This window comes from Contarinia nasturtii, unplaced genomic scaffold (genome assembly GCF_009176525.2).
Source record: "Contarinia nasturtii isolate CC-2019 unplaced genomic scaffold, AAFC_CNas_1.1 Cnas_scaffold_928, whole genome shotgun sequence".
Taxonomy (NCBI): domain Eukaryota; kingdom Metazoa; phylum Arthropoda; class Insecta; order Diptera; family Cecidomyiidae; genus Contarinia; species Contarinia nasturtii.
The window spans coordinates 3,416,825-3,443,890 of NW_022198275.1; the positions used below are offsets into that span (position 1 = coordinate 3,416,825).

Genomic DNA, 27,066 nt, shown 5'->3' on the forward strand with positions numbered 1-27,066 from the left:
TGCGGTTTTGCGTTGTTAAATAGTTATTTGACCATAAAGTATGCGAAGATGGCGCGAAATGGTAATGGAAATTTTTACCGATACCAGCGCTATCACATCACAAATACACAAGTACACGCACTCAAACATAGACACTGAATACCGCAGCCATATTTGCATGTGTACATGATTTTGGTTTTCTTGTGTGACACGCGACGAACGACAGACATTTTCGATTATCATACACATTAAGTAAGATCACTCTGGTTGCTGGCATTTTTTTTGTGTGCGATTTTGTTCACGTTTTTCATTTCAATCGAAATTAAGTAGCCAAAAAGTTCGCAAAGTAAGCATTTAAGAGTGCGTATAAGACATAAACGACTATAAGATAGCGAAATAGAAAGCCGAGATATTCTTTGCAAAAGCTAGAAAAACACTCAATCAAACGAGAAACAATTTATTTTTCCAGTCGATTTATTTGTTTATCGTATGTCCATCCAAAATTTAACAACTTTTGACCCATTTGCTGATGGTAAGTAAAAAACTATTTCGTTTTAAATAATTTAATGAGCGGAATGCTTCTCAAAACTTTTGTTCAAAAAAAAAAAAAAAAAAAATCGGTAAAAAGTGATTAGTAATCAAAAGGTGTGATTTCACAATGGAAAATAAATGCTTCAAAAGTGCACAATGTGAACCTTAGATATGACGAATCAGCATATTTATATCTCTCTCGATAGACAATTTCGAGTCGTTAATTGATTCGACGTAAAAGCCAAAATACTTTCGGTGATTATTTTTTGTAATTTTCATTGGAATGAAAAAAATGGCAACAATTTTTTTTCTTTCGAAATTTTAAGGTTATTTTCCATAAATCGGTGCATATGTATATACCAGCAACCTATGATGATGATTCATATAATCACCATATATTAAAATCAAGCTACTCAATGAGTTTCCGTATTATAATCCCCCCACTAATTAATGCAAACGTCACATTTGTGTCTTTGTATCGCACGATTTGTGATTCTAATCATTTTCTATTGTTTTTTTTTCTCAGGATCTTTTTCTTCTAATCTGCGTCAATCAATAATATAAAATTTAATTTGTATTTCGTTTTTTTCTTTCGTTTTTGCGTATGTGTGTTTGAATCAATAGCAACAAAGGGTGCTGATGACAGCGTACAAGACGGCCTCGTGCACATTCGAATTCAACAGCGAAGTGGTCGCAAGACATTAACAACGGTACAAGGTCTATCATCCGAATATGATTTGAAGAAAATTGTACGTGCCTGTAAAAAGGAATTTGCATGCAATGGCACAGTGATTGAGCATCCGGAATATGGTGAAGTGTTGCAACTGCAAGGTGATCAACGTGAAAACATATGTCAATGGCTTACTAAAGCTGGTTTAGCCAAATCAGATCAACTGAAAGTGCATGGTTTCTAAGTTGCGGCTACACAAACACTCCACCATCTCCTTTGCTCTTATCATCAATAACAACAACACCATCAACACAAAAAAAAAAAACAATTTAAATATCAATTCTATTAAATTCTCTTCCCTTTTTTTGTATATGCTGCGTGCTCGTGTTGACAATGAGCCGCTCATGACTTTAGAACATTTTTCTTTTCTTATGAATTTCGTTGTTTCTCCCGGAGCTCTATTCTTCATGTACATTATTATTATAAAATCGTTCACAACAATAACATAATAATAAATAACATAGCCAAATGAACAAATGTATTATCAGTATCTTTTTTTGAACATGTTTTGTTCCCGCTTTGTTTAGGAATTCAGATCATTCAAATGCGGGGACGTGTAAAGAAGACAATGTCAAGTTTAACACAAGAAAAAGCATTTTATTCATATGCAAAAAGGTAATCTAACTAAAATGAATGCCATGTTTATTGAAACAGTACAATAAATTCATAAAATCATCAAGATCCATTGTGCGGGCACGTTTCTGGTCAGCTTCCGCCTCTTGCAATACTTTTTCTACAAGCTCTTTAATATCAAACTCCGGACTGATTTCCTGCAAAACAAAAGACAAAAAGCATTAAATTAAGGCGCCACGACGAAAACATATTAGTAAATTGACTCATTCTAATTGTATGTTACTTTGAACCCATCAATTTTGTCAAATAAAACATAGGATAATTACCTCATTTTTGAGTGAAGCTTGAAGTTTGTAATTATTTTCAAGTGCCTGTAAAACTGATGATTGTTTGAACGAAGCGGCTAATGTTTTATTTTTTCGCGTGAATGCAATACGCGTTAGGCCATCCCATTCGGTGAAATTTATAGCTGGCGGTGGATTTTTCGGTTCAATTCGTACAACTGATGATTCGACCTTTGGTGGTGGTTTGAAGTTATTTTTTCCGACTTTCATGAGCATATCGACACGAGCTAACAATTGTGTGTTCACACTTAAGCGACAATAGAGTTTATCGCCCGGCTTGGCAACCAGACGCTGTGCAAATTCACGCTGGAACATTAGTACTGCACATCGAAAGATTGGCCGATGAAGCAATAATTTGAATACAAGCGGTGAACTGATTTGATACGGTACGTTTGCAATGCAAATGTCAAAGAATGGAAATTCTGATTTCAATGCATCACCAATAAGGATATTTAATTTCGATTGATACGGTGTGCCCTGGACACGCTTCTGTAATTCAGCCACCAGCCGCGGATCGATTTCACAAGCAACCACTTTTTTTGCCTGTTCTAAGATTTTCACTGTCATATTACCAGTACCTTTTTTTAAATAATTAAATTCGATAAACAGTGATTAGTAATCAAAAGGTTTGGCAATAAAAACTTTTGGGTTGCAAAGGTACCTGGACCAATTTCCAGCACAACATCTGTGGGTCGCAATGCTGATTTTTCCAACATGCTCGTAATAACAAGCGGATTCTTGAGGATGTGTTGACCGAAATCCTTATTGAAGACAATTCCTGTGACAAAATTTTGAACCGAATTACTTTGGAAGCTCAAATACACTGTTTCAATGGTTACAAACCTTGTTTTTGCACATCCTGGTGGATTCGGTGCTTTTTCTCAGCTATTACCTTCGGCATTTTCTATTTTACCACCAATTTATTTACAAAATGAACAAAAATTTCGAAATGTTATTTAGAATCAGAGATGCACGTGTCTATCGTTCGAAGAATGCAATTGAATGTCAAAGTTAAAATTATGAAGACAGACACGGTTCTGCGATAGATGGCGCCACTTGATGCGCAGTTTCAGAGTTCATATAAACTAAGTTTCATTGGATTCAATTGTTTTATTATTTGTAAATTTTTATTGTTGATAAAATGGTTCAATTTCACAGTTCCATTTCCACTTTAATCGATGATTTTGGCACCGCTTTTGCTCGGGCTTGTTTTGATTCTTGTGCAAAATGATTTTTATAGTGAGCGGTCATATTGTATTTTTGCCCGAAGGCTTTTTGACAAACTGGGCATTTATGATTTCGTACGCCGCTGTGTGTGACCTGCAAGATGAAAAAATGAATTAATTATTCCAATTAACTTTGAATGTTCGGTGCATACCAAGTGCTGATTTAATTGTGACGTCGTTTTAAACTTTAAGGGGCATTCACTGCATTGCTTATTGCGTATCTCCGTATGGGTCGTCTGCAAGTGCATACGTAACGATGACTTATGGACAAAGGTCTTCTCGCACTTATCGCATTTGAAAAAGTGTTTATCAGTCTATATAAAACAATATAATTTCAGTTCCAATTTGGTAAATAAATTTCGAAATGAAAACACTCACATGAATTCGCATGTGAAGTACTAGGTTGGCTTTGTGTTTTAATATTGCTCCGCAAATGACACACTTCAATTGATTGTCATGCAATGCAATGTGTTTGGATAGCGATTTTTTAGTGCTTTCCGACATTCCACAGATTTCACATCGAAAATCAGTCTTAACCGCCGGTCCATCTCGGTCGCTGGTTTCGGTTTCATCATTCGAACCGTGTTCGATCAAATGCATTTTTCGCATGTGTTCTTTAAACTCAAATAGGTTCTTAAGCACGACTTGACATACGCCACACTTTTTGAGTGTATGATATCGCAATTGATGTTGCTGCATAAGAACCAAAAAGTTAAATTAGTCATAGTTTTTTTTTTACTTTTATTTATTGTTATACCTCGAGGTCTCTCTTCGTATGAAGTGATGTGTAGCATATTTCACAGCGCGTGAGCATTTTCCGCTTCTTTTGTTCGGTTGCTTCGTCTGTTGATGAGGGTTCGAAAACTTCCACAACTACGTCATCGGTAATGTTTGAAATGACAACATCGTCATTTTCATCGGATTTTTCCTGTGAATATTGAACGTCATATTTTTCCTGGAATCTATATATTTTGTTTTAATTCGATTAAGTTTTTACTATAAATATGTGGACAGACATAGATGCGACAGAAAACTTACTCTTCAAAATCAGCTGTCAATAGGACTCTTGACTGTTTATCGCACAATGATTCCTCAAAATATTCGACCTCTTCGCTCAAATACTCTTGTTCAGTCGAATAAAGAGCATTTGTGATCTCTTGCTGTATGTCATCTGCCATTCGGCATGCTAAATCATACTGATTCACCTTCTGAAAGCACTGTTCACAAACAATGTCATTCGGACTGAACGACAAACGTTTCGATTCTTTCACAAAACTCTGTAAAATGCCATGAACACCGATGCCCGAATATTTGGTTTTTGTTCGAATTCGCACACTATTTTCTAACTTTGTTTCTGCATTACAAATGAAGCAATTGAGGTAATCCATTTTTCTCGTGAGTATGTATCTTTCTTTTTGAAAAACAAATAATTTTTTTCTTGCATTCAAATCTCATTAAATAGTTGAAAATTCATGTCAAAACCTTCAAAAATATGCCCAACAAAACTGAGTCCACAAAAAGTAGTAAAAATATCAGTTGAGAGCGTCTGTTGTCATCAACACATGAAATAAAACAAAGCTTGACTTTTCGAGAGCTGTCAATCGTTTGCTTGACTTGTGCATTTCGTGCACGTTCACGCTGTCAAAATGTGTCTGAGCATTGTTTTTATAATGCTCGGCAACTAAACTTGGAGAAGAATCACATCTGTGAAGCAGCATATAGTATGTGTGTTGTTGTGACATTTAGTCTCATTGTGAATTCCTATATTGTATTAGGTCGCACAGCACAGTTCTATGTGAAACGCCTGTGCTGCCTGTACGCTCACAACCCAGACCATTAAATTTTTCCGTCTTTTCTTCAGTACTGAGAAAAAAAGGGAAAAGGACGCACTGATTTCCAAGAAAGAAATTTTAACAAAATTCCATATTGCGAATATGATAAAATATTGTGAAAGAAAATGTGAATAACTGTGACGAATGAAAAGTGAAAAGAAAAATTGCATAAAAAACTGTTGTGCGTGAAAAGTGCGGGTGTGGATAAAAAAATGGCAACGCAAAAGCCAGGCGAATGGGCCAATTGCATTTTGTCACGATTTGAAGAGCAGGTACAGACAATTTTTTATCAATTTTCCCAAAATCATAGTGAAAATGATTGGAATCAATGCATTCAGTTGCATATGTGACGAAGATATGGAGATAAAATTTTCATACGTCAACTCCCAAGATGACGGGAAAAAAAGTCGAAACCCAGTAAAAAGTGAATTGAGATTCAAGAGACTGTGCAAAAAAAAGTGTTTATCGATCGATATTATCGTGCGCTTCATGGGCCAAAAGCTGCTGCTGCTGCTGTTGTTGTTATGGATGTGCGTGTTCGAATGTGTGTATAGCTGGTGCGTTCATCCACATATATGAATGTATGGATAGGACTTGTTGTAAACAGAGCAGCAGCGGACGCAACACCTCACATAACAATCAATGTACCATATCACTCCCACACAGCATTACCGTACATGATTGGATATTGTTGTTGTGGTCGTCGCCGTCATTGTTGTAACGATATTAAAACTGTATGAATGAATTTTCCTCTCAATTGTGTCAATCGAACTCGGTGTATTACATTCACAGAAAGTCGCGTGGGCGCATTGTTTTTATTCTTGAAAAGTGAAACTGAATGACAAACCATACACGAATATACATTCGCTCATTCATCGTTGTGGTTGTGCATTGTGCGCCTGTGTACAGGAATGTGCCAATGAATTCGTTCATTCGTTTTGCTTCGTGTCTAATTCGATTTTCACTGTTGTTGATGTACTTTCCATATTCTGTTGTGCTATATCGCTAAGCTTGTGGTGGTCGTGGTTCTATATTTCTTCTCACCTTATAACATCGTCGTCGACGACGGCGTTTCAACTTTTATGAATGAAATATTTATGATTTGTTGTGTGTTTTTTTCGCTTGTCCCCTTTGCTTTTTAATTCGTTTGGTCGCGTGCGCTTTAACTCTTCTCTCTTTCCTTCTTATGAATGAAGGAATATAATTTTTATTGATGATTGAGTGAGATCGATAAAAACAAACAAAATAGCATCATGGAATGTATAAAATAAGTACTTGCTTATTGATTCAGGAGCGACCTTTAAATGGGCCAATTTTAATTTTGTTTGTTTATTAAATCAGTATAATGAATTGATAACCTTGTTTGGCACCAGTTTTATGAATGAAAACCATGCCTTTAATCGTATTTGACCATTTAACTTGTTATTTAAATGCAACATTTTAAATGAACTTTGATATGATTGAAAAAACATTTTATACTACGTACTGCGAAATGATAAACTTTTTAATGGCATTTTTTAAACGAAATATTAGAATTATTTATCACATTTTTGCTAATTCTAATTTTTTTTTTTATGTGTAGCTACCAGTACGCGTTGGGATTCATAGCCCACAGACGCGTCAAAATTATGAGCATACGATGACATGTTTGATACAAATTTCAAGATATAAATTCTCATTAATCTTAGCTGGTTTGACCAAAGCGCTGCAACGTACAAATGAATCGGTAATCAATTATTTTTTGCTTATTGACAATTTAACCTTAATAATACTGAACATATTTATTCGATGACAGTGGTCAAATGGTGCGATTCGACAAATGCTAGAAGCAGAACGATGCTATCATGACACATTAGTGATAATCTTAACAACGCTGGAACGTTGTTTAAGCAATCAAACCAAAGATACATCTCGTTTTGAGGAAGCAATGAACGTCAAATTATTGCTTCGTGAATTGTGCCAATTTATCGATGTGAATGAATCGATTCCGAATGCACAATCGCTAAAGGCGCTCGCTTCAAAAGTCATTTTTGCCCTGTCACAAAATCATTTCGGTGCGGTGTTCAATCGAATTTGTGCACGATTACAAGAACTCAGCGCCACATCCGAAGAAAATCCAGACTCTGGTGACATTGAACTCATTCAACACATTGACCTGGATATACTGAGATTAATCAAACTATTGACTGGTGTGTAGTATTTTTGTTTTTGAATGGATATTTCCAATCGAATTGACCTTGATTCTATTTTCGTTCATTAGAAATAAATCAAAAATTCCGGTTGGTTAAGAAATCGGCACACTTAGCACTACTCACCTCACTGGAAAGGGCAGTTTGGAATTGGATTGAGTACCATCCAATGGAATTTGCCGAAATACAACGAAATCAAAACGACGAACTTGCAAAGTAAGCGATTCAGAAAAAAAAAAAAAACAAAAAAAATTGCAAAACTAAATGAAAATTATTCTAAAAAACCTTAGATGCTGTGAAATTTTATTTGATATAATGGACTCTTACGTTGACAACAAGAAGATGAGAGCCATTGTTTGGCCACTACAAATTTTACTATTGGTTTTATCGCCGGTAAATAACAATCTGCCCAAGGTTGAAGAGTTTCTATTCTAATTGTTTGTCTGTTTTTTTTTCTTCTAAAAATTCATCAATGAACCACGTAGAAAGTGTTGGAAGAAATAGTAAATGCGGATAGCGGTGCTCCATGTTCTCCGCGTCATTTGAAGAAAAAACATTTTATTGATACAATTAAAAAAGGCGTAACGACACACGCAACGTCCAAACAATTGACCGAATCGGCTGCTATTGCGTGTGTTAAATTATGCAAGATATCCACATATATTCCAACAAGTGAATCAACAAATGTGACTTTTTCACTGGTTCAATGCGTCATAAGCGATATTAAGGTGAGTTATAATTGAATAAATTAGGAGAAAAATGTGATAAAAGGAAAGACTTTTTATTGATTTGATGATTTTGTTGTAGGCATTATTATTCAATCCATCAAAACCGTTTGCACGTGCACTAGGCCCAAATTGTTCTGACATTGAACTGATGATCGATTGTATGGTGGCATGTTTTCGAATAACACCGCACAACGCCGAAGCTCAAAAGGCTTGTCTTCTATTAAGCGCACCACCTGCTTATCATTTTGTCATTGTTAGCTCGTTGCTAAGGTAATTTCAGTTGATGATCAATTTCTAAAATCAATTACAATGCGTAATTTTCCACATCGTTTATATTTCTCAATTCAGAATTGTTACGCAACCGCGTCTTCCATGGTGGCCACAAATTGACCTGGTATATGCTCGTTCGGAAGCGTTGCGAAATTTATTTACAGACACCCTAAACAAGGCAACTCAAGGTTATATTGCGCACACACCACTTCGAATGATTACATCGCTAGCGCTCAAACCCAAAGACGGTCAGAATCGATTAGCACGACCCGAAGATGGAATCGCGCACAAGACATTGCTTCTGCTTATGGTTCGACTTGTTCACACTGATCCAATGTTATTGTTGAACGTTCGAGCGAACAGCGATCAATTGAATAGCGATGTGGTGAGTTTAATCGTTAGATCCAAAAGAAGCTCACTTTTTTAATAATCATAATTATTGTGTTTATTTATTTTTTTATTAGAAAATCATGCGAATCGGTCACGATGTGTCCAGTTCAACGGTTGAATTGATAAACGGTTTGGTTAGTTTGGTGCATCAGGCCACGATGCCTGACGTTGCTCAAGAAGCTATGGCTGGTAAATAACAACCTGCTTAGGGTTGAAGAGTTTCTATTCTAATTGTTTGTCTGTTTTTTTCTTTTAAAAATGGAAAGCACTTTTGGCATTACATGCACCCGATAAAATTGAAATCTGGAATCCGGAAGCGCCAGTCAATACATTTTGGGATCTCAGTTCGCAAGTGATGTATTCTATTTCGCAGAAATTGGTGCAACATCAAATCGCTAACTACACGGACGTCTTAAAATGGTTGAAAGAGATTTTAATTTGTCGAAACACATTTTTGCAAAGACACAAAGATTATGCCAATGTCGGGACACAAATTATGATTTGCTATAATGCGCACAATAAACTGGTGGTTGTGCTGTTTACATATTTGTGGTCAGTCGATTTGGAAGCAGTTATTACCGCATTATCGTGCTTTGGACTATTGTGCGAAGAGGTTGACATACGGTCCGGTGCTGATGAATCGCCATTAATGAATGTCAGTTTAATGCCAAACTACCCGTCGTATCAAGAATTAGCACACGTTGCGAACACAGTGAAAGCATCACATCCAACGAGTCGTGAAGATACGAAATTTTCATTTTATGATCAAAATCAAGGTCGTTTCTCGCTTCAAAAGAAAATAATGGCCTTGTTGCGTAACGTCCAGTATTGGGATGAAGGGGTACAATCGGCTTGGGAAGAGACGTTTCGAAATTGGGAATCAACTTCAAAAATTTTGCAATCATATCCCAAAGGAAAGTCTGAAGATGGTCAAGAGATATTTCATCGTGCCATCGGAAAACGCAGGGCTAGTCATCAAAGTTCCGAACATGATTTAGAAGAACAAATCAACGAATGGGCGAATATGACATGGTTTTTACTATCGCTCGGTGGTGTATGTTTGCACAAACGAAGACCACCGAAAAATAATTCACAATCAGAAGATTCGTTAAAACATCAACAATCGATGTCATCGCTAAATGCATCGCTTAGCTCCGGTCGTGGTTCGTTACATCCAAGCACAACGTCGTTGGTCACTTTGAATGCCAGCCCGCAAGAAATTCAATACTGTCCCGTTACACAATTCATAAGTCAACTTCTCCGTTTGCTTGTGTGTAGCAATGAAAAATTCGGACCACAAATCCAGAAGCACGTTAAAACATTGGTGGGTGAAGAAATGGCACCGGATTTGTATCCGCTGTTGTTTGACCAAATTCGTGGCATTGTCGAAAAATTCTTCGATCAGCAAGGACAAGTGAGACCGGCAAGTCAAATCTATTGTGTACGGTTTATTTTTACGGAATTTCCATTTATTTCAATTTCAGGTTATTGTAACCGACATCAATACATTGTTCATCGAGCACATCATTTATATAATGAAATCGATATTGGGCGGTCTTCAAAATAAAGAGCAAAACGAACAACCAACGGTGTCCGAACATTTAGGTGTAACCAGTATCGAAGGAATGATGTTGGGCATAGTGCGCTACGTACGTCATTTGGATATGACCGTGCACGCAATTCACATAAAAACCAAACTGTGTCAATTGGTGGAAGTGATGATGAAAAGACGAGATGAAATGTCGTTTCGACAAGAAATGAAATTTCGAAACAAATTGGTTGAATATCTCACCGATTGGGTTATGGGAACGTCACATCAAATTGCACCGTCAAACAGTGGTGATATTTCAATTATATCAAATACAACGTTAATATTTCGCGATCTGGATTCGGCATGTATGGAGGCTGTTGCGGCTTTATTACGCGGTTTACCATTACAACCAGAAGAATCCGATCGTGGTGATTTGATGGATGCAAAAAGTGCATTGTTTTTGAAATATTTCACATTGTTCATGAATTTACTGAACGATTGTGTGGATATTACGGAGGCAGATAAAGACATTAATAATGCACCATTGCCCATCATTCGGCCACGAATCACTGCTGGCAAATTGACCGCACTTCGAAATGCAACTATCCAAGCGATGTCAAATTTGCTGAGTGCAAACATCGACTCTGGTCTTATGCATTCAATTGACTTGGGGTATAATAGTGATTTACAAACAAGAGCCGCTTTTATGGAAGTATTAACACAGATTCTACAACAAGGCACCGAATTTGATACACTCGCTGAAACAGTACTTGCAGATCGATTTGAACAACTTGTTCAATTGGTTACGATGATCAGTGATAAGGGTGAATTACCAATTGCAATGGCCCTGGCGAATGTTGTGACGACTGGACAAATGGATGAATTAAGTCGCGTATTGGTTACACTATTTGATGCAAAACACTTACTATCACCATTATTATGGAACATGTTCTATCGTGAAGTCGAGGTGTCCGATTGCATGCAAACTTTATTCAGAGGCAATTCACTTGGCAGCAAAATTATGGCATATTGTTTTAAGGTACATTTCAATGCATTTAAATACATTATGCCGCACGCAATAATTGAATTTATTTGTGACATTTGTGTTTCTTTTCTCTTATAGATTTACGGAACGACTTATCTTCAAGATCTCTTGAAACCGCTAATTGAACCATTGCTTCAGCTAAAAAATATTGACTATGAAGTTGACCCATCACGCTTATGTAACAAAGATGATCTCGAAAAGAATCGAAAGAGTTTGATCGCATTGACCGAAAAGACGTTTGATGCGATCGTTAATTCTGCAGATAAATTTCCACCTCAATTACGCTCGATGTGCCATTGTTTGTATCAGGTAGAGTTATTTAACTATTTGAATTCTAAGAAATCATCGTTAATTGTGATAATTTTACAGGTTTTGAGCAAGCGTTTTCCGAATCTTTTGCAAAATAATATCGGCGCTGTTGGAACCGTAATATTTTTGCGTTTTATCAATCCAGCAATTGTCAGTCCACAAGAACATGGGATAGTCAACGTACCCGTATCTCCAGTATTAAAGCGAAGTTTAATGCTAATGTCAAAAATCCTCCAAAATATTGCCAACCACGTTGAATTTTCTAAAGAACAACATATGCTTTGTTTCAACGACTTTTTACGAGCTCATGTTGAAGCTGGAAGAAGGTAATCACTTGTTTATTGCAATCTAGATTGCAATTTTATTCAAAATTAAAAATAAAATCCAACTAATTTTTCATTCAATTGTCTGCACTTAGATTCTTCATTCAAATTGCATCCGATTGTGAATCATTGGACAATGTGGCTAGCATGAGTTTTATATCCGATGCGAATGTATTGGCATTGCATCGATTGTTGTGGACGCACCAAGAAAAGATTGGCGATTATCTATCAAGTAGTAGAGATCACAAGGCAGTCGGACGAAGACCATTTGATAAAATGGCTACATTGCTTGCATACCTTGGACCGCCCGAACACAAAACCGAATCTTGGTAAGATTGCCGGTGAATTCAAAATAATAATAGTCTATTGAATGAAAATCAAATATTTTTTGTAGCTTAAATTGGAGTTCATTGGACATTGCGTCCGGAAACTTTGAAGACCTTATGAATAAACTCCAAGCGCACGAAAGGGACGAGTTTAAAGCGTTGCAGTCGAATAATATATTCTATCAGTCGGGTCAAAGTCGAAATGGAAAAAAAGTCTTCTACTACATTGCGCGTCGTTATAAAATTGGTGAAACAAATGGTGATCTCCTCATTTATCACGTCATTTTAACCATTAAACCATTTTTAAATGAACAATATGAAGTGTTCATCGATTTCACGCACACATGTTCCGATAATCGTTTTCGCACCGAATTTCTGGCAAAATGGTTTGCCGTTCTGCCAAGTGTAGCGTACAAAAATCTGAATACAGTTTACATTTACAATTGTAATTCTTGGGTGCGTGAGTACACGAAATATCACGACAGAATTTTCCAACCGCTAAAAGGTAATCGAAAATTGATTTTCGTTGATCCAAAAACAATATCCGATTATATAGCACATGACGAACAAAAGCTGCCCGGGGCGACGTTGTCATTGGATGAAGATTTAAAAGTGTTTAACAATGCACTGAAATTAAGCCACAAAGATACAAAAGTCCAAATTAAAGTGGGACCCACAGCGTTGCAAATAACAGCGACTGAAAAAACCAAAGTACTTTCGCATGGTGTGTTGCTGAACGATGTTTATTATGCGTCCGAAATTGAGGAAGTGTGCCTGGTCGACGATAATCAATTTACATTGTCAATTGCCAATGAAAGTTCTCAATTGAGTTTCATTCACAATGATTGTGATAATATTGTTCAAGCAATCATTCACATTCGAAATCGCTGGGAGCTTAGCCAACCGGATTCGGTGGTTGTGCATCAAAAAATTCGGCCCAAAGACGTACCCGGAACACTTTTAAATATGGCATTATTAAATCTTGGATCGTCAGATCCAAACCTGAGAACGGCCGCATATAATCAGTTGTGTGCACTGACAGCTACATTTGATCTCAAAATCGAAGGACAATTACTCGAAACTCAAGGACTGTGCATTCCATCGAATAACACGATTTTCATTCAAGAAGTCAGTGAGAAATTGGCCAACAATGAACCGCATCTAACGCTTGAATTTCTTGAAGAATGTATTCAAGGCTTTCAACGAAGTACCATCGAACTGAAACATTTATGCTTGGAGTACATGACACCGTGGCTGAAGAATTTAGTCAGGTTTGTCGATTGTTTTTATTTTCCAATTTTTTTGAAATGGATAATATGGAAAACAATAATTTTTGTATTCTATGCAGGTTTTGCAAGTCGAGCGACGATACAAAAAAATTAAAAGTTTCTCAGATTCTGGAGCGTCTTATCAATTTAACGATTGAACAAAAAGAAATGTATCCATCAATTCAAGCAAAGATTTGGGGTGCGATCGGTCAAATTCCGGAGCTCATCGATATGGTGCTGGATAACTTTATTCAAAAATCAGTTATATCGGGATTGGGTTCGCCGCAAGTTGAAATAATGGCAGACACTGCCGTCGCATTGGCATCGGCAAATGTTCAACTTGTGGCCAAGAAAGTGATTGGACGCTTGTGTCGGGTGATTGACAAAACATGCACGAATCCAACGCAGTACTTGGAACAACACATGATGTGGGACGATATATCGATTTTATCGCGCTATCTACTTATGTTGTCATTCAATAATTGTTTAGATGTTGCCCGTCATTTGCCATATCTATTTCATACAGTTACATTTTTAGTATGCTCCGGATCACTTTCGATGCGAGCTTCAACTCATGGTCTCGTCATAAACATCATTCACTCTCTATGTACGTGCACAACCCAATCGCTTGAGGATGAAAAATTCCCCGATAAAAAAGTGCACAAAGCATCATTTTCAGGTAAATTCCAAAGCATAAAAGGCGGTTTTCATGACTTTGTTGTAATTTTATTTTATTTTATTTTTTAAATATTGAACAGAGGAAACACAGCGTGTGCTTCGATTGGCTCTTGATGAATTTTCCTTGCCAAAATTCTATTTACTGTTCGGTATTAGTAAAGTTAAATCGGCAGCGGTGACTGCATTCCGTTCGAGTTGTCGCCATCCAAATGAAAGATGGCTGGGTAACGAAAGGGAACCACCAGATCGTGAACGTCTTGCATTGACCTCTCTCGAAGTGATCACCGACGCTTTGCTTGAAATCATGGAGACGTGTATGAGAGATATTCCTAATTGTGATTGGTTACATACATGGACTTCGTTATCACGAAGCTTTGCATTTTGTCATAATCCGGCACTGCAACCGCGTGCGCTCATCGTCTACGGATGCATCAGCAAATCGGTCACCGATCAAGACGTTAAAGAGATATTACGCATTTTGGTTAAGGCTTTGGAAAGTTTTAACGAATTCATTGTCTTAATTGAAGCTCTTGTCATGTGCTTAACACGAATCCAACCGGTTCTGCGACAGGTAAATTCTTACATCAGGACCGTTTCCTTTTTCCAAAGTTAATAATCATTTTGTTTTGTCAGGAATCACCAATTCATCGTGCACTATTCTGGGTTGCCACATCCGTTCTTCAATTAGATAATGAAACACTGTACGCAGCTGGTTTGGCATTACTCGAACAAAACTTACATACGCTTAGTTCACAAGGAGTTTTTGATAAAAATGTAAGTTATTATGCAAAACAATTTAATGCGGCAATTCTTGTTTTGATGCCAATCGTTCTCGTTTAATTTTATAGAACATCAGCGATGTTATGATGGCTACCCGTGAACCACTTGAGTGGCACTTTAAACAACTCGATCACGCTGTTGGATTATCTTTCAAATCAAATTTCCATTTCGCTTTGGTTGGTCATTTATTGAAAGGCTTTCGGCATACGACACCAACAACTGTGTCTCGGACATCGCGAGTTCTTACCGTATTGCTGGGAATCGTTGCGAAACCAATGCAACGCGATAAATTCGAAGTCAGCTCAGATAGTGTGGCTTATTTAACCGGTAAATTATTTTAACTGCATTTTGTACTTTTTTGAATTACAAATAAAAATATTTTTTCTCAATTTCAGCTCTTGTTGCTGTTTCGGAAGAAGTGCGTTCACGTTGTCATGTAAAGCATACGTTACCTCGATGGCCAGTGGAAGCCGAGCCCGATTTAATCGTCGTTGACGCCGAAAATATTAACAACCAAACCGTGAGTAGAATGGAATGCATTTCTTTTACAAATAACTAATCTAAACTTTAACCAACCTTGAAACAAACAAGAAATCTGTAAATACTTTTTTAAAAAATACCGACGTAAATACCCAAACCTTTGTATATAAAGATCCATTTGTTGTGACTAAAGTCTATTGTGATATCAATGTTCTAAGCGATTACCTACAATATATTTATATGTTTGGTTTTTGACTCATTGTGGATTCTCGCAACTTTTTTTCTTAAATGGATTCACAGTTTTTACAAAAATAATAATAATAATATCTAGGGCTCAGAGCCAATTATATCTATTTTTTTTACTATTTAAAGTCGCATTGCACTATAGTCTATCTAAAGATAGTAACATAGGTTAACCTTGAATTAATGAATCGGATTTTTTTGAATTGTAGTCATTCTTAATATCTTACTAATATGAATGCGCGATATTTATCTTGGTTTCCATTAATATTTAAATGGCGAGACAAGTGGCCAGTAGCTGTAAATAGCAACTACCAATAACCGCAACTGACCATTCTGGTCTAGCCATACTCTGACTTAAAGAAGGTTACTATATATTAGTGGTGCATTTAACGCGATCTTAGCCAGTAGTTAATTGAATATAGCTGAAAAGAAAAAAATCAATATATATTTACATGAACCTCGATTTATTTTTATGAATGCAAAATCAGCGAAATTATTTTCAATTAGTTTTTTCCACAAAATAACGTAGATGTAGAAGTAATTTGACTTTTTGCGTCAATGTTTAATTTTTGTATAAAAAAAATTGTGATCCGCTAAGTAATCATAAAAAAACTTACGAAATAAATCAGATTTTTCTTTTGTATTGACTCAGAAACTGTAAATAAGTAAAACTTAAAAGTGTATTTTGTCCATTTGTAAATTAGTTCACCGAGTCCTAGATTTGATCAAAAGAAAAACTGTTAGAAAAACACAGCCACATTCATAGATCTTTCATTTTCCACAGCAATTGAAAATTGTTCACATAATATGAACATTTGTTTTCTCGTAAACTCATTTATCTCACTAAATATCTACTATATATGTGTACTACGATCACAATTAGGATACGACAATCAAAGGAAAATCATGGCGAAGTTTAGATTTAACGTTACACTCTCACGGTCATCATAATCAATTAGTTCATGCGATGCATAATACAAGTACAAATACGTCGGCGCATGGTGTAGCCCATGCAAATCAAATGGGCCATAATGTGCATCCGAATGCAAATCCCATTTATCAACGGCACGATTTTCAAAATCGTCGATCCGCCTCTGAACCAGCACAAGAGCTACAAGCAAATCGTTCGACAAACACCGTCTCCTCCACTGAACATGCGACAAATAATCCAAACCATTCTAATGAACCGAATCATCAGCACGGTGATGATTGTAATTATGTCGATTGTCTGCAAAAAATTACAACAGTCAAAGTAAGATAAGATGTTTGCCAAGACAAACAATACAAAGCACACACACAAACATACAAACAAGACACACAAAATGTATGAAAAGTTTCATCATGACTAAGATTTGAATATGTTGAAGCTTTTCATCGATCACACAAACAGAACACACACAACACACACTACACAGATGCATTTGGATTTCTCTCTAAATAAACGAATGGAGTTTTCGGATGTTTATATTCTTTTTTCTGTACAATTATTATTTTCTTTGTCGTTTTGAATCAAAGCAAAATCACCATGACCATCATATTGACTCGCTTTTACAAATTGGTTTTTGAAACAAAAAAAAATCTTTGTCTGTTTTTCCTCTAATCTGAATCAAAATCTACTATTTTCTGTCTCGACTCTATGGTTTTGTCCTTCTGTATTCGTTTCGTTTTCTGTTTGTCTTCCATCATCGGGCTCATGTTACGAAATTTTTGTTGTCTCATTTATTGTTGTTTGCAAATGTGCTCGTAATTCAAAACACAAACAATATTCTCAATGTGATCACAATTTTCGATTTTTAATTTGAGAATATGTATTTCTGCACCATTGTTTTTATCCAAATTTCACACTCAAACTACATGTATTTGTCTCACAATTTTTCTCTATGTTTTATGTACCTCAGTGACTGTTGTCTCTATAAAAAAAAGTCTAGATCTATATGGTTTTCGTTGTACGATTCTTATTCAATTCAGAAGATTTTATACCTTTCTTTGCATGTTTGTGTTGTTTATGTTTTTATTTGAGAATGCCATCGATTTCATCTATTTGAATCAGACAATTAAATCAGACTTTAGCATGTAAGACTAACTACAACTATCAAATTTTATATGTTTCTTTTTTTTCGAAATGAATATGCGTCAAATAATTTTAAGACCAAAAACAATATTTTACTAATTTTTTTCTTCATCGGCATGATTGATGAACAGGAACGTGGTTCAAGATCATCAGTATCAAATGAATCGAATGTATTACTTGATCCGGAAGTCATACCAGATTTATCAACTCAGGCATTAGTATTGACTGTGCTTGCCACTCTGGTCAAGTACACCGGCAACGAGAACGAAACACGAGTTTTGTACCAATACCTAGCTGAAGGTTCTGTTGTTTTTCCACGAGTATTTCCAGTTATGTAAGTGTGCTGTTACTTGAAATAATTATGAATCGAAATGAAATTAACTTCATTTTTCCTCGCAGCCATTCATTGCTTGATCAAAAAATCAACAATATTCTATCGAATGACAGTACTATTTCGAAAGCGATTCGAAATGATGCCACTATTTTGAAGTCAATTCAAAGTATCATCCAAAATATGTTGGCCACTGAAGATCCATCGCAACAACAACTTCATTTCTTACAATCGTGTGGTTTTGGTGGATTATGGCGTTTTGCCGGCCCATTCCCAAAGACAAGCGTAAACGTAAGTACTTTGTTATGCCTTGCGATGTAATGTGGCAACTATTTTAGTTTTTAAATGTATTTGTAGTACAATTTGATGGGAGAGTCGTCTGAACTATTCGTAAATTGCCTGGAAGCAATGGTAGAAACATGCTTACCAATTGAAGATTCACCTGGAACACACGTGTCAACAAGGAACCATAATTTAAGCTGCAGCTTAAGCAGTCTTACGTTGAATTCACCAACTGATAAAGGTATTTTTTTTGTTGGACTGTTCAGTCAAAACGGAATTTAAAAAACTGCCTTTTTATATTCTTCTCTTGAGCCATAAGTTACAATTGCATAAGATCAGCCGGTAGTATAAATAATATTAATAGATTGATTAACGTACTATGACATTGTATTGATAATTGTCGGGATCATTTTTAGTTCAACTATAATGATAAGAATCTTAGCATTGAACTTTGATTCTTTTTTATATACATTGTAAATAACGGTAGATTGACAAATGTATATTTACAGCTTTTTCAACGGAATCCCTTGATGGAGGTCACGAGGGTTTTCGAGGTAGTGTGAGTTCATTGCGGCGTGGGTCATGCGGTAAACCACGGTCAGCATCAGCCAAACATCGATTAAGTGAGAGTCCAATGAAGTAAATGTAACAGACATTGAGTGTCAACAAAATGGAACCAGTTGCAAAAAGTTGCAATTTTTTACAAATCACTCGAAATGGACGTAAACATAGGTATGTTATTATGAATTAGATGGAAGGTTTACACGTTTTCTTTATCTAATTGTTCGTAGAAATCTGTGTTGCCCAAATGAATCAAAACTATGAATTATTAAAAGTATCTCTATCTCAAACTGTATGATTTTAGGGAAATAATGTTAAAACTTCAATGTACAACAAAAATCAAATTTACATTATTGTCAAATGTTTTTTTTTATTATTTTACTTAATAAAAAACAGTTTTTTGTTTTTCTAAACGAGTATAAACCATGAAAACTATCATATTTAAAAGATTTTAGAAAAAATAGCACTAAATTTTGTTCAACGTACAACTTCATCTAAATAATTATTTATGAGAATCAATGCCCTGACATAGAAAATGTACGTTCTGTTTTTTTTTTCTTTCATATTTTATTTTTAAGAAGAATTTAATCTCATTTTGTTGTATTTGTATTCAAATGATCTAATCCGAGTAAAGCTAACTTTTAAAACTAATAGCACTATATATACAAATTAAATCAAATTATTAATGAAAAAGAAATATATTTTATATAAATGTTGTCATCAATTTAAACCAAAAAATGTATTTTATGAAAAGTGACAAAGAGGCAGAAAATAAAAAAAAACTCATTTATTCGCACATTAATTATTTGTTTTTATTCATGATATGTATTCTTTGTTTTGATTTGTAAATTGAAGTGTTCGACGTCTGATTGGAAGTATACTGGCGTAAGCAAAATACATTACAGATAACAGGTTGTTTTCAAACATTTTTCTCATCATTTCTTTTCGATCGATTCGAAATAAATGACACACAAACATTAGTTCGATATTTATTACCATATTTCAAACTTAAAACAAAATTTAAAACAGTATAATTTGTACAAATTTATAACTTTCGTCAATTTGATAGATTTTCCATTAAACAATCAACAATTTTGTGACAACCTTCTTTCGTCAATGAATCAAGTATATTATCCTCAGAACTCATTCGCTGAACTATGTGCTTTACATCACTTGTGAATAAAATTTTTGTATCCGGCTTTTTCAGTTGGTCATTGAAAAATTGACGAATATTTCCATAAGTATTTTCATGCAGAATTTTTTCGACTAAAAGTTTTTGAACTTCCTCATTTTCGGAATTCTCAATCAAATATCGACTTAAGAAACAATCGGCAAAACTACGGTAACTAAATTCAAGTTGATCCGACCGCACCTCCGACAGTCCAACTCTAAGAACTCGTTCCTCTATCTCTTTTTCATTTTCAGTACGTTTTTTTAAGTTCATCAACCCTGTAATTTTTGGCAATTCTTGTTTTTCATATTCTTTTGGAAATATGCTTTTCACGGCCAACGCATTATGAATTCCATTCAAAATTTCTGTACTACTTTCATGTATCTCTTTTGCAGTTTGATTACCACGTTTGATTTTTGCTTTTTCGATTTTATACAATTTGTATTTTATTTCAATAAATTTTTCATACAACAGTAACGGTTCGAAGTTTGTCAGAAGTTCTATGTGTCTTTGTTTCTGTGCAAAAACCACTTCCGTTAACATTTTTAAATGTAGCGGAGTACCGTGAAAATTCTCATCGCTCAACGCAAACATTCCTTCTTTCTGTTCATTCCAAGGGGAAATCAATTCTGCTAAATATTTTTCAAATGAAAGGCTTCCTAAACTTTCTTTAAGTTGTTTTTCAAAGCGTTTATTGGGACATTCTTTTTGAATGGTATTGATCGTTTTGATAAGTTCTTCATTTTTTGACGAATTTTCAATATCCTTCAAATAATTTTTAATATCATTATATTTTCTTGGACGAACTTCACCTGATACTAACCGACAATTTAACAAATGCCATTTCCAAAATTTATTTAAAAAATCGATTTGCTCTTCAGGCAACAAAGGTTGTAAGCAAAAAACAGGTGAATCGAGATTTTCCTTTAAGAGATCTGCTTCGTGAGTACGGGTAGTAACGCACATATGCCTGATATCGGTTTCTTTTAGAGAAGAAATCAGCTTGATTGTATTATTTGTACAATCGGAACAGATTTCGTCAAACCCATCGAGCAAAATAATTACTTGAGGCTTTCGACCTTTTTTGTCATGCATCTGTTTTTCGAGAGCCACTTTAAAAAGTTTCCGTTGAAATTCACCATTGGCATCGACCTTGCCACGAAACAAAATTTTGGTTACGAATTCTATATATCCTGTCTTAAATTTAGCCTCCCTTAAGGCACAATAATAATTACTTAAATTTAATCGCACAATCCATGTATTTTCAAGTCCATCTTTAATTTCTCTAATCTTGTTTGCAAAACTAGTTAGAACCGTGGATTTTCCCATGCCTGCATAGTTCGCCAAAATTGTTATCTTTTGTGAACAAAAATGATTTACTAATTCCTCTTCATCAAAAACCATTGATTTTTGTATGCAATCAAACTTTCTATCGATGTAATAATCTTTCACGTAACCAATAGAACTGAATGCCTTTTCATCTCCAATTTGAATAATTTCCCTTTCAATTAATCTCAATAAATTTTCGGGATTAATTACAGCACTTGCTGTTTTTCTGTCTATGAGTTGAATTAAATATCGGCTTTGACCTTGAAAATTTACTTCTCTTTCTAGTACTCTAATTTGCGAAAGGCGATCTAAATCGTCAAATGACGTCTTGTCCTTTATAGGTTTATATTTAATTGATTCCTCTTGTGCATTTTCCTCTTGTTCTTGACTTGAATAAAGTCTGAATGTTTCTATATTTTCAAATTTATCTTTGAATATGTCAGAAAATGGTTCATTCTCATGAGAAATTAGAATCAACTTTTTCGATGGATTAGCAGATAGAATATTTAAAAATTCTTGAAACAATCCATGTATTAGGTTTACATTTTTAACAAATTCTTCGCATTCTTGGTGACATTCAATTATACAAACATTGTAAGCATTATTTTTTAGACCAGATTTAAATGCATTCAAAATAATTTTACGTATCTTTTCTGTTTCTAAAATAACCTTTAGACGAATGAAAATATAACTATCTTCTTCACTAAATTGTTTAGAATTTAATAAATTTCGATGTACTTTTATTGCAGATAATCGCGTGAACGGCGCTGTGAGATGAAGGATTTGTTTTTCATCAGATAAAAAGTCGATTAATTTTTGAAATTTTTTTTCGAAAGATATTTCATAATTTTCGAGTTTTCCCGTATAGACTTTGCATAAACCGATACTCATCATTGAATCGATCTTCCTCTTCATTTGTTCAAAAAATTTCACACCATCTTCTCCATAATAAAATTTCGCCACTCCTTTGTCGTATTCCTTGAGAAAATTGATCATTTCCACTTCAAAAGAATTGCTCACTACGTCAATGTTCAATAGATTAAATTCTTCGCTCAGCTCTTGTCGAATAATCTCACTCAATTCATTTTCATTTGGATAATTGGTGATAATGCAAAATTTCTCTAAAAACTGTTTGAGATACGTATCGAATGTATCATCATTTAATGCCAATTTTATAAATGAAATGTTTAAAACAATGGATTGTAACTTTCTGTCTATAATATCTTGTACATCCTTAATTGATGCATTTATCGCTTCGATATTTATGAATGTGCTCTTTGTGATTCGTTCTTTTTGTTTTAATATACTACTGTTTTTAATTTCATTTTTAATCCATTCTATGTCGTTCGAATCGGAAATCTGTTTCCAAATTTTTCTTAAATTATAATCATCATTATTTAGTATTTTCAAATCATCTTCTAACATTTTGAATTTTTCTGAATGCGAATTTTGGTACTGTTCATAACTTTCTTTAAACATTTTAAGAATCTCATTAGCTTCCCTCAAAAATATCTCAACATCACAAAAAATATCATTCATTAAGATTTTGCATTGGTTTTTTGAGTCTTTTTTAACTCCATTAGTACCTTGAAGTTCTTTGACTTTCATTTCTAAATTTGTCCACTTTTCGTGTATGTTGTTATCATTTCGAATTTGTTCCGTTATTTCTATAAACTTCTTAATCATGTTCATAAATTCTCCTTTTCTCGATCTCATATTCGATTTATATTCCCGAATCTCATATTCTGCTTTTTGAATTTTATCTTCCAAATGGAAAATTTTCTCCAAAATGTTCAATTTTTCTGTAGCAAAGCGTAATTCTTTAATTTCCGGTGATTTTAAAACGCTTTTAAGTATATCACATTTGAAAAAATCGGCTAGATAATTCTTTTCACTTTCCGCAAACTGAAATTTTTTGGGTTTGTAGCCGCGAACACGTAAAATACTATCACCATCTAAGTCAGTACACTTTGAAAAAACACGTCGCCAACGTTTAACAAGCTCATCGCACGTTTTTTCATCGTCAGAGATTTCCATAAACTTAAAATCTGTATTCGTGAGGATAGTAAAATCATCGAAATTGGCGTTTTTAAATAGATCTTTAGCGTTGATCTTACAAAATGACAAAAAGTATTTTTGTAGACTAAAATCGTGATCTTCCATGCTTGTCAGTTCATTAATTGTGATCTTTTTCATGATGCCATCTTGTTTGTGTTTCGCTTGCAAAAAACGATAAGTCCAAGTTTCCAATTTAGCATCGGTTTTGTATTTAAGCACCACATCATCAAATTTCTCTGCGTCGTCCATTTCTGTCGCCAGACGAAAATGATATTTTTTATCCAATGCACGCTTAACGAATAGTGCCAATAATTTGGATTGATATAGTGTACCATGGACGTTGAGTTTTAAACCACGACCAGGATACGTTTCTCTTATTTCATTAGTTTTAGGTATCTCAATTTTTGGTTTTTTGAGATCGGGCCCATCCATTTCGTTTTCTTCACTCGGCCTTCTTATTCCGGATACACCGGGCCGAACTCTAATTAAGAGTGCTTCAATTGATTGCAATTTTTTATCGTGTGGGCTATTTTGCAAACGTTTTTTCACCAAATCAATAGGAGTTTTTCCTTTTTTATTGCAATTAGTCACGTCTGCTCCTCGAGCAGTTAGCAACTCAACGATATTTGGGTTCTTTTTTCTTACAGCTACATGTAATGGTGTATCCCCATTGATATTTTCATAGTTTATATTTACCCCTCGCACTGAAAATACGTTTTCTATTTCTGTCAATAATGAGTTTTCTCGAATGAGCGAAAATAGTTTGTCATTTTTTCCAGTAATTTCATCATTTTCATCACCACTAGAAAAAGATTCTTGCGAATTTTGCATAGCATCTGAAGTGTTTTCAATGTTTTCGGCCATTCTGGTTGCACTTGGTTGCTGAAATAATGAAAGAGACAACTTTTAATATTATTTGTATTGTGCAATGATAAAATTAATTGAATACAATTTTCATTTTGATTTGAGAAATGTATATTTTAATATGTACGATGGATGCACACTCGAATTGGCAATTTTATACTGAAAGAGCCTGTGAACTGACGGCCTTAACTATAAAACATAATAATAATTCACATAGAAATTTACTTTTTCTTCAATTGATGTAGATAATTTTTTCCATATTCTTCATTAAACGGCATTCAAGTTGAATTCACTTCATAGTGGAATAGTTATCCAAATGAACAATCTCAGGACTTTTTCAGGAAATGACCAATATATTTTTTCACCAAAAATTATTTTATCCAAACAGCAAATCGTTGGACGCTTAAAACGATACTGATAAGTTTGAGTGCTTGGTTAACTTAATGAGGTCCGCTTGGTTTATATTCGTACACCACTCATAATAATACAAACAAATGTATTCACACTAACACATACGTAGCCATGAAACCGGCACGCGCGCCATTAGAATGCTCTCTTCATACATATATAAATATTGATATGGGAGACCAAAAATCATACATGCATGTCAAATGTTCAGTATATACAAAGTTAGTTGTAAAAACACACTTTGATCCTAGTTATGTGAATATTTACACTTCAACTTTGGTGCTGAAACAGAAAAGAAGATAACGTACGATGTGGTAAAAAGGTTTCACGTTTTACGTACGATTTAATTTTATTGTTTTTTTTTCTCTTTTATCCATTTGTTCGGTTTCAAGTGTGCAAAACGACTGAAATTGAACACCAAAAAGGAAAAAGAACACAAAAACGAAATTTTTGACTTTCCTTTCGTTATATTCGTTTATTACACCACAAATCAACTAAGTTATGTACTATGCTTACAAAGTAAACGATGCCTGCACAATCTTTCTTAAAATAACAATGACAAATAAACAGTATTGCTCAGTAAGATTCGAATCGTTTTATGCGAAACCTTAATTGTTTTGTCTGGAACGGTCTGGAATATAAACTTTAGTAGTTTACATAATTATGTATACAATATAGAATATACATTCAGACAGTTGACAAAAACAAATAATAAGAGTGATCTAACTATGAAGCAAGAGGTTATTCACGCTAGAAAAACTAGCAGAAACTAGAACGAACTAGCGAATTTGAACAAAAATTATGTTGCTTTCGTACACATTCCTTATTATTTTTTCAATTTTTAATCTCTTTAATACCTAATGGATGAAAACAATTGAAATTTGTCGACTCTATGGAAGTGATCGAACACAAGTAATCAAAGATGTGTCCGTATGGTATTGCCGTTTTCCATGATTCGTTATACTGATACGATTGGGATTGGAAGAGTTGTCAATTGTGTAATAAATTCACAGGCAAAAATCTGACAACAATCATTCGAGATAATCTAATCTATGATATTCATATTTATCATTGTTGAACTTTTGCATTGCAAGCGAATGTAGTCATTTATGCTTGTTCAATACAAACGATTCGTATACATGCGATTGTCCAAAATCTATGGAATTAACAGCCGATAAACACATATGCCGATCCAATGGCAAGCAAAAGACTATTTTAATGGACATTGAAATCATTTAATTACATTCGAGCATCAATCATTTGGCAGACATGAAGACGGCAATGGGAAAAATATTACCATACTAATGTGATGTCATCGCAATTTCATTGTGGCTGATAACAAATGCAAAGTCATCATTCAAGTGAGCCCGAACAAAGGTGCTGATGAGTAAAAACATCAACTAAGTAACCGCATTCGCATTGCCATTCGGTAAACCAACAATTTATATTGGAATGATTCCGAACGCAGTACAATCGAATTATATTCATTTAATACTCGACAGCGTGCAGTAGTGCAACATTTCATGGGAGCCCAAATTCCAATTGCACTGGCTGCGATTACAAAAATCGGAAAAATATACGTGGCATTACGATCGTCCGGCCATACACAGTGTGTATTACACACATTGATGCAATATCGCCAAATGGTAGAGGTCCGTATTACTATATGCTTGAAGAAGAATTGGGAACTGAAGCCATTTCAATAGTAGCTGATCACAAACTAAAAGAATCTAAAAGAAATCTCATATACTGATTTTCATGGTGAGTGTTAATTGCATTGGAATGTGATGGATTTTGGAAGTAAACACTTAGAAATTTCAGGTGAAACACATCATACATCAATCATCCAGTATCGTTGGCAATTATCGGAGAAGAATTATTATCGGTTTTCTGGTCAACGAGTAAATCGATCAAATTGAATTGGATACCGAATCACAGCTATGTTGATACGAAAAGCCTGCATATTGATCATCCGCTTACAATATTCACACCGGTCAATATAGAATTGCTGAAAAACTTCAAAAAGAGCATGATAGTGAAATAGCAAAAATTCGTAAAGAACATCAAAAGGAATTGAAAGATCAACGGGAACATATAAAAAAACTAATCATCACTGCAATTTCACAACAATTTGCAACCCCCACATCACATCTAGTAATAATGAATGTGAGTTGGTCAAAATTTGGAATATTTAAAATAAAACCATTTTTTTAACT

General features: G+C 34.7%; 4 protein-coding genes across 5 annotated transcripts; 2 read left to right on the forward strand and 2 right to left on the reverse strand.

The window, feature by feature from the left end:
- The first annotated feature begins 182 nt into the window (after window positions 1-182).
- LOC116342771 (eukaryotic translation initiation factor eIF1) lies at window positions 183-1,721 on the forward strand. The gene is made up of 2 exons (XM_031770507.1): window positions 183-511; window positions 1,135-1,721. The coding sequence occupies exons 1-2, from the start codon at window positions 469-471 to the stop codon at window positions 1,422-1,424; spliced, it is 333 nt and encodes a 110-aa protein (XP_031626367.1). The 5' UTR covers window positions 183-468; the 3' UTR covers window positions 1,425-1,721.
- Window positions 1,722-1,856: 135 nt separating this feature from the next.
- On the reverse strand, window positions 1,857-3,173 carry LOC116342768 (probable dimethyladenosine transferase). The gene is made up of 4 exons (XM_031770504.1): window positions 3,001-3,173; window positions 2,819-2,935; window positions 2,140-2,735; window positions 1,857-2,010 (listed from the first exon to the last, which is right to left on the reverse strand). The coding sequence occupies exons 1-4, from the start codon at window positions 3,056-3,058 to the stop codon at window positions 1,861-1,863; spliced, it is 921 nt and encodes a 306-aa protein (XP_031626364.1). The 5' UTR covers window positions 3,059-3,173; the 3' UTR covers window positions 1,857-1,860.
- Window positions 3,174-3,252: 79 nt separating this feature from the next.
- LOC116342767 (zinc finger protein 184-like) lies at window positions 3,253-4,968 on the reverse strand. Its single transcript, XM_031770503.1, has 5 exons — window positions 4,422-4,968; window positions 4,141-4,345; window positions 3,762-4,076; window positions 3,536-3,697; window positions 3,253-3,477 (listed from the first exon to the last, which is right to left on the reverse strand). The coding sequence occupies exons 1-5, from the start codon at window positions 4,769-4,771 to the stop codon at window positions 3,310-3,312; spliced, it is 1,200 nt and encodes a 399-aa protein (XP_031626363.1). The 5' UTR covers window positions 4,772-4,968; the 3' UTR covers window positions 3,253-3,309.
- A 177-nt stretch (window positions 4,969-5,145) lies between these two features.
- Window positions 5,146-19,780, forward strand: LOC116342749 (neurofibromin). 2 transcript variants are annotated; one of them, XM_031770471.1, is made up of 25 exons: window positions 5,146-5,487; window positions 6,798-6,941; window positions 7,011-7,404; window positions 7,476-7,620; window positions 7,695-7,797; window positions 7,890-8,132; window positions 8,212-8,402; window positions 8,481-8,787; window positions 8,867-8,981; window positions 9,059-10,215; window positions 10,277-11,362; window positions 11,447-11,677; window positions 11,738-12,003; window positions 12,096-12,329; window positions 12,395-13,597; window positions 13,675-14,273; window positions 14,353-14,843; window positions 14,906-15,046; window positions 15,121-15,379; window positions 15,448-15,572; window positions 16,659-17,027; window positions 17,978-18,180; window positions 18,246-18,468; window positions 18,535-18,700; window positions 18,969-19,780. In XM_031770471.1, exons 1-25 carry the CDS (start codon window positions 5,428-5,430, stop codon window positions 19,100-19,102), a joined length of 8,589 nt encoding a protein of 2,862 aa, XP_031626331.1. In that variant the 5' UTR covers window positions 5,146-5,427; the 3' UTR covers window positions 19,103-19,780. The 2 variants fall into 2 exon arrangements, with proteins under 2 accessions (XP_031626331.1, XP_031626332.1); XM_031770472.1 differs by having other exon boundaries at window positions 9,059-10,206.
- The last annotated feature ends 7,286 nt before the right edge of the window (window positions 19,781-27,066 follow it).